This window comes from Polypterus senegalus, chromosome 12, assembly GCF_016835505.1.
Source record: "Polypterus senegalus isolate Bchr_013 chromosome 12, ASM1683550v1, whole genome shotgun sequence".
Classification (NCBI taxonomy): domain Eukaryota; kingdom Metazoa; phylum Chordata; class Cladistia; order Polypteriformes; family Polypteridae; genus Polypterus; species Polypterus senegalus.
The window spans coordinates 123630401-123643250 of NC_053165.1; the positions used below are offsets into that span (position 1 = coordinate 123630401).

Consider the following 12850-nt stretch of genomic DNA (forward strand, 5'->3'; position numbering starts at 1 on the left):
TTCTGGGAGCAATATCACCATTGTTGCTCACCATTATGTTTTACCGCAACAGTCGCTCGCTAAGAAAACAAATATAAAATGTGTGCATGGAGATACTAGATCATACAGGTCCGCAAAGTGTTATATAACATGGAAAGGGACTCCGAAACAACTTTTAGTCACAGTGTTGCCCAAACCCCCCTATCCAGTTATATTAGGACAAGATTGGTCTAAAATTAACTGCGGTAAAGCTGTCACCACTCCCATTCACAAACTGGGTCTACTTATGGATGGTCAAGGGACTCTCCAAACTGCTCCCACACCTGACTGACGTGGACGGCCCGGGGGGACGCCTTTCAGAGACGGACCCCGTGCTGGAAACACAACAGGGTGGGGTTACGCCTCGGGAGGACGCTGCTCCAGCCCCTGGTGATTTAGCCGGCCTAGACTTTCAATTTCGCTCTACGCCGGCATCTTTCAAAAGAGAAGAGTGGAATGACGATTCCCTGAAGTTTGCCCGGAATGCTGTTGTATCCGCTGATGACCTAGCGTCATTAGATTCCACACCTCCGGGACCCTACTTTGTCTTAGAAAATGACTTGTTATACCGATTTGCGGAATACGAAGGCGAGGTACGGAAGATGCTGTTAGTGCCACGAACCTACTGGCGGGAGGTCTGTGAACTAGCACATGCCCACCTCTTAGGCGCCCACCACGGGGCCGAAAAAAATTGGAAAGGATTAAACTCCGATTTTATTGGCCCGGGATCAAGGAGGAGGTCCGCCATTTCTGTCAGTCTTGCCCAGTCTGTCAGTTACGTCAGATTCCTAGGAGGGACCGAGCTCCTCTAATCCCGATTCCCCTTATTGACGTCCCTTTTGAGCGGATCGGAGTCACTCTCGTTGGACCCCTAGAGCCTTCGGCCAGAGGCCACAAATATATATTGGTAATGGTGGATTATGCAACCCGGTATCCCGAGGCAGTACCCCTGAGAGCTGCTAATACTAAAAATGTTGCACAGGAATTGGTAGGATTATTTTCCCGAGTGGGCATACCTAAAGAAATCCTTACGGATCAAGGTACGCCCTTTACTTCAGATACGTTCAGGGAGGTGGCCAAGTTACTCTATATTAAGCATCTCAAAACGTCTGTTTATCACCCTCAGACGGACAGGTTGGTAGAAAGGTTTAACCAAATCCTTAAACAGATGATCCATAAGGTAGTCAACACGGACGGAAGGAATTGGGGCCAGCTCCTGCCTTTAGTGCTTTTTGCATATTGAGAGGTGCCTCAAGCCTCCTCAGGGTTTTCCCCATTTGAACTTTTATATGGACGCCAGCCCTGGGGCATTTTGGATTTACTAAAAGAAGGTTGCGAGGGGGAGGCACTTCCCAACATAAACCTGTTGGAATATATCGTGCAATTACGCGAATGATTAAATAAAATCAGACCTATACCTATACCTCCCACTCAAAACTGCTAGCCCATTGGCAGGGCCCGTACGAGGCTAAAGAAAGAAAAGGACTCGTTGACTATTTGGTTAGCCAACCAAATCGTCGACCAACTGAGAGGGTGTATCATGTAAACTTGTTAAAGTTGTGGAAATCTAGGGAGGAGCAACCTCCTTCTGAGTCCACTCTCTCCCTTTTCTCCAAAAATATATCGCTTAACCTCGGCAACAATTTGACACCCCTCCAATGACAGGAGCTCGAGCAAGCAATCCTGTCCGTCCCGGAAGTGGCCAGCGAAGCACCAGGTCGGACTGCTCTGATTCAGCACGATATTGTGACAGATCCGGGAGTAGTTATCCGGGAAAGACCTTATCGCTTCCCAGAGACAAAAAGGACTGAGGTAGAGCTGGAGATTCAAAGGATGCTGGACATGGACATTATCGAAGAGAGTCACAGCCCGTGGTCCAATCCCATTGTCCTCGTGTCCAAACCAGACGGCTCCTGGAGATTTTGCAATGACTTCAGACGTCTTTAATCAGGTCTCCAAGTTTGACTCCTATCCCATGCCCCGAGTTGACGAGCTACTCAAGAAATTGGGAACAGCCTGGTATTTGACTACACTTGACATGACCAAAGGGTACTGGCAAATTCCCTTAACGGCATCCGCTAAAGAAAAAAACACTTTCAGTACCCCTAGTGGACACTGGCAATACAAGGTTCTCCCATTCAGGCAGCACGGGGCACCGGCAACCTTCCAACGTCTGGTAGATAGAGTGCTAAGGCCCCACCAGTCCTATTGTGCCGCCTACCTCGATGACGTCGTCATTTTTTCCGACACCTGGGAGGAGCATGTATTACAGGTTTATGCCGTCCTCCTGACACTAGCGAAAGCCGGCCTACGGATCAAACCCTGGAAGTGCTTCTTTGGGTTGAACGAGGCCAAATATTTGGGCTACCTGGTAGGAGGGGGGATGGTGAAGCCACAGTGCTCAAAAATAAAAGTCATCTTAGAATGGCCCCGTCCGATACTCAAGAAACAGGTGCAGACTTTCTTGGGGTTAGCGAGTTATTACCGCCGATTTGTACCTCGCTTCTCTGAGCGGGCAGCACCCTTGATTTGTTTGACAAAGAAAAGAGCCCCTTTTCATGTGGTGTGGAATGAAGCAGCGGAACAAGCATTCAGTGACTTAAAACAGGCCCTCACTTCGGCACCTATTTTGAGAACACCTAACTTTTCACTTCCTTTTCTCCTCCAGACCGATGCATTGGACAGAGGCCTCGGGGCCGTGTTGAGCCAAAGTATTGACGGTGTCGAACACCCCGTGATGTACCTGAGCCGGAAACTGCTAGACCGGGAGACAAAGTATGCGGCGGTGGAACGGGAAGCCCTGGTGATCAAGTGGGCGGTAACTCACCTGCGGTACTACCTGCTGGGTCGGGAATTCACCCTCATTACGGACCATGCCGCCCTCCAGTGGATGGCCCTTCATAGGGAATCGAATCCTCGGGTTACCAGGTGGTTTTTGGACCTGCAGCCATACAAGTTCACTGTCACTTATCGCCAGGGTAACCTTCAGGCCAACGGGGATGCACTCTCACGGGCTCACGACCTCTCGGTTTGGGCCGCCCGACCTGGTGGGTCTGGGATAGAGGGGGGGTCATGTCACGCACGAGCTCATGGGGAGCAGTTTAAGGACTCGGACCACATCGCGACAACCCATGCCGAGGGACAGATGCGGCGCACTAATCTTTCTCTTCTTATCTCATCAGCCACAACGAGAACGCGCTGCTGTAAGAGAGCCCGGGGTAAACAAAAAGAAGCCATACTTCCGGGTTCCTGTCGTCCCTCCAGTCCCAAGATGATGACGTCGGTATCCCAACATGCATCTGAGTTCTCCCTGCATCCCTGAATCAATTTCCTGTTCCTCTGTATAAACGTTCCCCTATTTTTCTGTAATTTTGTCCGGTGTGACCATTTACTTTGTATTGTGGAGACGGTACTCTATTTAAGTTCAAGTAAACCAGGGTGGAAACCCCAAAAGTTCACTTTGTGTAACTTTATTTCTTTACAATATGTAGATATGTACAGTAATCCCTCCTCGATCGTGGGGGTTGCGTTCCAGAACCCCCCGCGATAGATGAAAATCCGCGAAGTAGAAACCATATGTTTGTATGGTTATTTTTATATATTTTAAGTCCTTAGAAACTCTCCCACACTGTTAACATTATTAGAGCCCTTTAGACATGAAATAACACATTTTAGTCAAAAGTTTAAACTGTGCTCCATGACAAGACAGAGATGACAGTTCTTTCTCACAATTAAAAGAACGCAAATAGATCTTCTCTTCAGGAGCAGAGAATTTCAGAGAGAGAGAGAGATCGCTCGCAAAGAAAAGCAAATAATCAAAAAATCAATAAGTGTGCTTTTAAGTTTGCCGCGGCATTTTTTAGAGGATCGTCAGTATCTTCTAAGCAAACAGCCCCTCTGCTCACATCTCCTCGTCAGGCGCAGAGAACGTCAGAGAGAGAGAGCGAGATTAAAGCAAACCTTTTAAAAAAATCAATAAGTGTGTTTTAGAAGCACCACGATAAAGCGGCCGGCATTTCTTAGAGGTGCGTTCGTATCCACTAGGCAAACAGCACCGCTGCTCACAGCCCCTCCGTCAGGCGCAGAGAATGTCAGAGAGGGTGAGAGAGAGGCAGAGACAAGCAAACAATCGAGCACCACACGGAAAGCCTATCTTATAGCATTGAGGAGTTTTAGTTAATATGTAATACATGCTCTGATTGGGTAGCTTCTAAGCCATCCGCCAATAGCGTCCCTTGTATGAAATCAACTGGGCAAACAAACCGAGGAAGCAAGTACCATAAATTAAAAGACCCATTGTCCGCAGAAATCCGCGAACCAGCAAAAAATGCGTGATATATATTTAGATATGCTTACATTTAAAATCCGCGATAAGAGTGAAGCCGCGAAAGTCGAAGCGATATAGCGAGGGATTACTGTATATATATATATGTATATGTGTATATATGTTTATATGTGTTTGTGTCTGTGTATATATATATATATATATATATATATATATATATGACAGCAACACTCATAACAGTGACAAAACAATTACATTGTCAATCATGTTACGTTATTTTTAAAATGTTTCCTTTTCTTTTTCATTACTTCTTTAACACACTACTTCTCCGTTGCAAAGCGTGGGTATTTTGCTAATTAAGGATAAGATTAAGCAACACATGGCAAGGACAGCAGTTATTCTGAACAGTCAGCCTGGATTCAGAAGAGGAAGGTCGTCTTTTACTAACATGCTAGAATTCTATGAGGAGGCAACAAAAGTAAAGATCAAAGTGGAGCATATGAGATTATTTATCTTGACTTTCAGAAAGCATTTGATAAGGTGCCACATGAGAGGCTGGGTATCAAACTAAAAGAAATGGGAGTTCAGGGTGATTTTTTTAGATGGGTGAAGAATTGTCTCAGACACAGGAAGCAGAGGGTGATGGTGCAAGGAACCTCATCAGAATTGTCCAATATTAAGAGTGGTGTTCTACAGGGGTCAGTGCTAGGGCCGCTGCTATTTTAATATATATACATGATTTAGACAGGAATTTAAGTAAAAAGCTGGTTAAGGTTGCAGATGATACCAAGATAGGTGGATCAGCAGATAACTTGGAATCTGTTACATCATTACAGAAGGACTCAGATAGCATACAGGCTTGGGCATATTTTTGTGTCAGATGAAATTTAATGTCAGTAAATGTATTACACATAGGATGTTAAAATGTTAGGTCTGAATAAACAATGGGTGGTCGGAAAATAAAGAGTACACCTTATGAGAAGGATTTAGGAGTCATAGTGGACTCTAAGCTATTGACTTCCCGACAGTGTTCACTAGCCATTAAGAAGGCAAACAGAATGTTAGGTTATATAGCATAATGTGTGGAGTACAAGTTGATGGAGGTTATACTCAACCTTTATAATGCACTGGTGAGGCCTCATCTGGAAGACTGTGTGCAGTTTTGGTCTCCAGGCTACACAAAGGACATAGCAGCACACGAAAGATCCAGAGAAGGGCGACTAGGCTGAATCCAGGGCTACAGGGGTTGAACTATGAGGAAAGATTAAAAGAGCTGAGTCTATACAGTTTAAGCAATAGAAGATTAAGAGGTGACATAACTGAAGTGTTTAAAATTGTGAAGGACATTAGAACAGTGGATCAAGACTGTTATTTTAAAATGAGGACACATGGACACAGTTGGAAACTTGTTAAGGGTACATTTTGATGACTTGATGTTTTTTGGAAGAAATAAGTGGATAGGACTGGCAAGCTTTGTTGGGCTGAATGGCCTGTTCTCGTGTAGAGTGCTCTAATGTTCAAAAAAAAAAAAAACTTTGAAAAATATGCTGTTTGCATAACTATTAATTCCCCACACTTTCATATTTTGTAGAGCCACATTTAGTACCAATAAAAGCTTCAAGTATGCAAGGTTAGTAGATACATACTATTTGGGAGTATGTTTGGCTCATTGTTTCAAGCAGATTTGCTTCAGGTTATTCAGATTATTTTTGTGCACTCCAATAATCAAATAAGGCCACAAACACTCAGTGAGACAAAGATAAGTTCTTTGATTAGGATTGCTTTGGGCTTGTGTTTGAAATCATTGTCCTGCTAAAAGAATGACTTCTGGCCAAGCTATAATTATTTTAGCAGAGTGAAACAGGTTTTCTTGCATTTTTTTGTAGGTGTCTTTTACAATTCTTCCTTCTTTTGTTCTAACTTGGTTTCATTGAACCACAAAACATTTTCTCATATTGCTGCTGGGTTACTCTCATACATTTTGGGAAACCCCAGGCATATTTTCACATAGTGTTTGAGTAATAGCTTTTTGTTTTATTCAGTGTTCTTGATATGGTTGGCTGGTGTACCTTTAGCTCTATTTCAGATACTAAATTTCTGCAGCTCTGTAGCTCCTTCAAAAAGACCTTTTCTTGTTTATGCAGAGAGGTTTTAGGGATAACCTTTTCCAACTATCATCAGCGTTGTTTTCCACTGATTTCACTATAATTGAACCAAAAATTCTGATTGGGAGTGTAAACACATAGATTTTATTTTGCAGGTTTTTCTTAATGTATGCATTCATATTATTTTCTCTTTATCTTTGGAATGGTATTCAGCCTTCATTTTCTTAGCGGTCATTCATATTACTTTAACTGTGGGATTTTACTGAGAAAATGAAGCAGTTATTATAAAGATTCACAATTCACTTGTGGGGGCCAACTGTAATGCAGCAGTGTTCTCGCTAGGCAATTATTTTTCATTTGAGTAAATGCAGAGTTTCCACAACACAGGGATTGAAAACTTGTGCACAAAGCATTTTTTTCCTTAAGAGTTATTCTAACAAAATATAATATCACATTAAAAAAATTTTAATTTCAGCGCTCTGAAATAAAACATACATAGTGTAGTATTTTCTTATTCAGCAGTTTTTTAAACTTGATCAAGGGTTTGAATTTTTCCAAAGAAGTGTATTAAGTTAGGCAGACATTCACTGTATGGCTCACTGTCCTAAAAAGGATTAGGGGTTATATGGCTCAGGTGTTAAGACCATGATATTGTCTTATATTTCTATTGAGAAAAAGTTATTTTTCAATGGTAATCTTCACTGTTTTATCACCCATCCGTATTTGCCATTACTTAGAATCTGACTCAAGTTTACAAGTTGACAGTTTATTTCTTCTTTTTTTTTTTAATCTCAAATAAATTCTTATGGAGTCTTCACTTTCTGATTTTTCATTAGCAAGTACTGTTGACTCACACATATCAAATTACGCAAATCTTACTATTATTTATTCATGTATTTAACCATCTTAGGTAAATTATGCCAATATAGTACTTAGCATGATGTTATTGAGAAACTACTGGGTAAGCTAGCAGCAAGGTAATGCATTATAACTTGTTTTTATTTTGAAAATATCATAGGCTTTTATTCTGTTCTTTCAGGGTCTTTTGTAATTATAATTACTTCATTTTTTATTTTTTCTTTTGACATGAAAACTGAACTGGAAATAGTATTTGCAATTTCTCAGAGCCATAAGGCCTTGTTCACACGGGCGTTAAAATCAAGCGTTTTTGCGTTAGTGCGCCGGTGGCGGATCAAACGCCGAGTGTTTTCTACACGTAGGAGTCAATGAGAGTGTTCACACGGGCTTTGGTGACTTGCATTTGTCCGTCTGCGCGTTTATTCGGCATCAAAAAAACGTTGCATGCAGCTTTTTCTTGGCGTTCAAAACCCAACGAACGCAAGGAAACCGCTTCTAGTTCGTTTTCTGCGCGTTTATTTTACGCTTTGGAGGACCGGACATATATAAGTTTACATGTTGTATATGAAAAAATATTAATATTTTTATGTTTTCATGTACAACATATATATTTTCATATTGCTTATTTTATTTTATTGTCTCATGTAATTTGTAAACCATGAACCTCTTAATTTATGTTCTAATATAATATTTGATAACGATTATGTAGGGGGGGGCAATCCATGGCGGGGGTTCTGAAGGGCATTTCAGTGCATAACACCGGTGTAAGCACACACTCGACTGTTTCCTTAACTCAAAGTGACAAGTAGTCTCTCTTTGGGGCTAACACCAAGTCGCATATTGGTTGATCGGCGTGCAATGTAGCATTGCACCAGCTGCAGCAGACAATCAAAAGTGGAAACCGACATCCGACAGTAATTAAAAAACTTGCGCGGAAATTTTCGCATTTCTTCATAAAGCACAAAAACTTCCTTTAACCCAGTGTTTCTCAAATAGTGGGGCGCGCCCGTGGCTCCGTCAAGGAGGTCGCGTTTGACCTCGGGGAACATGCTTTTTTATTTTTCTTTTACATTTTTTTTGAATTTAGAATGCACTTTAAATCTTTTCTGTTACATTTAATAAAGCTATTCTTTGTTGTAAATTGGTCCATATTTCTTTCTTTTTTATTCTCTTATACGTTAATAAGGATACAGTGTTATGCAGAGGTGTACTTATAACAATTTTATAGACAAATGATACTATTTATAGTCGTGCGGGGCGCGAGATGTTTTCTTCTTCCTAGGGGGCATGACAGAAAATAATTGAGAAGCACTGCTTTAACCCGACGTTGTGCAGTCAAAGGATGAACCCAGTAGCGGCGATTTTTCTCTCCCTACGTCGCGTATTACAGTATTTTAAAACAAGAAGATTAATATCTAACATAGCAAAATGGTCCATATTAAAAGGAGGCACCTCAAATAAAACGACAAGGGCTTTCATATCCAGTTCCCGACACTGCCTCCACAGGTTAACACACAAACTACAATTTGGGCTGCAGGCTGGCATTAGACAGAGACAAGCGAGCGCCGGTGTAGAAGTCAATCGATCGCCACCACAAAATGCAACATAAACGTCTAGGACGTTCAGAGCAAGTTCGTTTATCCAAAAACTTAACGCCTGTGTGAACAAGGCCTAAAGTTCAATCTTTTTTTTTAAACTGTGGTCACTACTAAGGAATTTGCTCAGGATGATGCCCCACTTTCAGCTCCTCATCCTTCCTGATATGGCAGCAGCAGAACCCATTGTCTTTGGATTACAGAACAGTTCTTTCAGCAATGAACCTGAAGGAGAACTCCTTTTTGTACATTGGCAGAACAGGTTTACACTAAGTAAAATAATTGTCAATGCAAAGGTAAATACATGAAGTTAGATCACCAAGATACCATGGCTAATCCTAAACTCTAAGCCTTTTTCATAAAATAGTCATTTAATTAAGACATCTTCCAGAGTCTTATCTTAAAACGAATAAAGTTCAGAGGCTGTTTTTATGTGAGCAACTACATAATATATCATGGCTGCTATAATGTTACAAATCGCAAGACAGTATCATAGCTACAAGACACATAAAATTGCAGCAACCTTGAAAATAAATACAAATGAAATGGCAATGCAAAATAATCTATTACCTAAATAAAAATATGAATAAATAGAAATAAAAAAAGCACAATACAAGAACAAAAAATCAGAATGTCAAAACATATTAATAATTAATACATTCCTGGAAGTTGGTAGGTCAGAAAAGATCTTTTAAGGCATTGTTTAAACTGGAAGAGTAAACTCACAGATTTCACAAGCAACACACACCTTTCTATTGCAACCTCTTGTCCTCTAAGACGAAAAAGGTCAAAACACCTCAATCACAGAACTGAAGAAAAAGATTGTTGTTTCCTGTGACACACCAAATACCTAACTGTCTCATAAAGAACAGTGTCTGTTGAGGTTTTTGAAAGCTACCATATGTATTAATGTATAAAGCCACTATGGTATGAAGGTAATCTTGCTTAAAAACACAAGCAGGTCTTTGTTTTCACAACAGTTTAGTTACCTAAGTTATATACTGAAATTGATCACATTTGTGATGAGCAGTGTTAGAGAACTGCCATCTTGCTTACCATTCCAAAAGAATCTGAAAGTGAAATTCATTTTTTAATCTACATTGAATAAAGGAGTATCAATATGATTAAACCTTCTAGGACGCAATTAAAGCAAGGGGCTTTAGTATACTTTAGTTTCACCTCTTTCTTCCTATCATAATGGAAATCCAACCCCTAACGATGCAAGAACTAATTGATATTAATTTTATCAGTTTGTCAAAAAATCTAAAATGCATATTTATATTAGACAGAACTATATTTAAAAGATGATCAAGACCTTGCAGCTGGGCAATTTCAGATACTGAAGTACAAATTGAAGCCTGAGGCACAATGTGCATGATGGTGCATTTTGGGATTTTATCATGTACAAAATAGGCAGCTTGTCACATTTAAAAAAAAGTCTTTTTAGTTACCTTTGAAACTCCAGAAATTGCCTCTAAAATTTATTTTAGGGTTGGTTTTGCGAAGCTGTAGGCAAAATCCATGTTTCACTCATCACAAATATTTTGAACATGCAAAATTAATATTCTATTTGTGATACTTATTTATATGCTGTTTTTTTCCAAAATGTAAACAATGATTTCCAGAATCTAATTTCTAAATGTCAAAATTATTAAAGGTATAGTTGTAAAGCCTGTTCTTTATTGTTGACTTACCATTTCGGCTCCCAGTTTTGAAAGGTCTGCTCCAAGTTCCTCAGATGTACACCTTGCAGGGACTACAAACTCTTTCTGCATCAAAACTGGTCCCACATCAAACCTAAAACACAACTATTTTATTTGAATAAAAAAACAATAACAATTCTCAAACTTGGAGTCAAGGGTGGTTGAAAGTGAGATCACATGATGCTTTAAAATAAAGTTAAATATAACTCTAAAAGTAGCATTTGCAGGCAGATTTTGGGTTTCAGTGGCCTTAGAGCAGCTCTGTAGATACAAACCAGCTCATTAAATCCAAAAATGTTTCTTTTCAATGAATTTCAGAATGAACTGTTATCTCGGAGTCTATCTTTATTACCTTACAAATGAAGCAAACTAGTTACAAATAAAGCAAACTAATTTTAGATGAGATTAGATGTAATTTATTTGTCTCCCAGGGGAAATCAGAACTTTACAGAGGCTCGAAAGTGAGAAACAGAAACATATAAATATTAAAGCAAACAACCACCCCTAAACACACATAAGAACTTCTTGTTAGAGAATAGCAGAGCTATACAGGTGGCACTAAGATGATCAGACCTTTCCAGATGTTCATTTCAAGGCATTAACATTTGAATAAAGCAGGTCCAGCTTATTGTCTCCAAAAAAGGAAAATGTCATTAGACAATTGTTCAGAATTACTCATTGTTCTCTTGCCAAGTTTTAAAATAAACATCAACAGAATGATTCAACTACTCCTACGCAGTAATGTGGACAAATTCAGTCAGTTTTTCAAAGTCTGGATTACACTTATCAGCTTTAATTGCAATATGCTTGAATATCCTTCATAAGCCTCCAGAACCCCTCCTGCTTTTACTACTTTATCTGATCATATCAAATGAACAACTGTCCTGCAATAAATGTCCAAAATATGTTTACGCTGGTTCTCAGCAATAAACAAAGGCAACAGTACCAGAACAGTCCACGAGTTGCCATAACATGTAAAAGTTTATATAACTTATTTAAAAGCGACCTCATTTAATTCCTCATTTTTGGAGTTCCAAGTCCTTTCCACTTTACTTTTATCTTTGTTCTATATTCTTTCCATCTTTGGAGGAGCTGCTTCTGCAATAACGTGTAACAGACAGCAGTGATCACAAAGCTACCAGATGAGTAGAGAAACATTTAATACTTTCCCCTTTACATGCTCACACACTCTGTCACACACATGCACATGGGAGGCAGCTAAATGGCTTGAGTGTCGGCGGTTCTGAGGCATGCTGGGATGTGGCAGAGTGCACTGACTCTTTTTCTCGCTTTCCTATAGGCCATTCCCGGGAGATTCCACCTGGCTCTCTTGACGTCACTTCCGGGACCGAGCCAATGGAAGTAGACCTTACCGGCTCCGGCCCCTGTGATGTCACGTCCGGGCTCAAACCAATGATTGAAGAACATGGGCCCGATCCTTATGACCTCACTTCCTGTCTTCCCCTTTAAAAGCCTACCCTTTTCCCCTTGTATGCACTTCAGTGCTGATTATTTGATAAAAACGACTTTTGCAGCCAGGATACCATATAATACGGGTGGCTGCCCCAAACCTTTATCTGTTTATGTCTTGTTTTTGTGACAACTCCTATATTCTCCAATGTTAGAGAAATAGGATATCCATCAGATTCTTTGGAACCTCTTAGTTCATACTGTAATAACTTTCAAGTTCCCAGCTTATCCAAAAAGCAATTAATATGGAATGATGCTCTGGTGTGTGATGATTGCAGCATATCTTAATTTAAGATTAACAGTAACAACCCAAAAGCCACATCTTAACATTATCATAATCATTTTATAAAAAAATAAATAAATAAAAAGGTCTCAAAAAAAGAAGACAGCTCATGTAAAAGGCTACCGCTTGTGCAGTACCTGCAAGATAATCATAAATTTAAATCTACATGTGTAACAGCTTTTCTCTATTCCTTTTAATGACCACTCAGATACAGCCATCAGCAGTGTCTCTCTCTGTGGAGAGAGTGTCAACCTTGTCAAGAGGCTTACTTATCTTGGCAGTAATATTCATGTCTCTGGTGACTCTTCCTATAAAGTCAATAGTTGGATTGTGAGAGCATGAGGGGTCATGAGGTCGCTGAATGAAGAATGAAGGTCTTTAAAGTTCTGGCGCTTGAATCTTGCTATATGGTTGCGAGACAAGGATGCTATACAGTGACCTGAGACAAAGACTGGACTTCTTTGGTACTGTGTCTCTTTCAAGAATCCTTGGGTACCGCTGGTTTGAGTTTGTCTTGAATGACCAGTTGCTCA

General features: G+C 40.3%; 1 protein-coding gene across 4 annotated transcripts in view; it reads right to left on the bottom strand.

The window, feature by feature from the left end:
* Window positions 1-12850, bottom strand: part of mtfmt (mitochondrial methionyl-tRNA formyltransferase) — a 134094-nt gene that overhangs the window by 63361 nt on the left and 57883 nt on the right. For all 4 annotated transcript variants that reach the window (XM_039773366.1, XM_039773365.1, XM_039773364.1 and 1 more), the window contains exon 4: window positions 10556-10658. In XM_039773366.1, the coding sequence (XP_039629300.1) occupies window positions 10556-10658 (103 nt within the window). The remainder of the gene's footprint in view (window positions 1-10555; window positions 10659-12850) is intronic.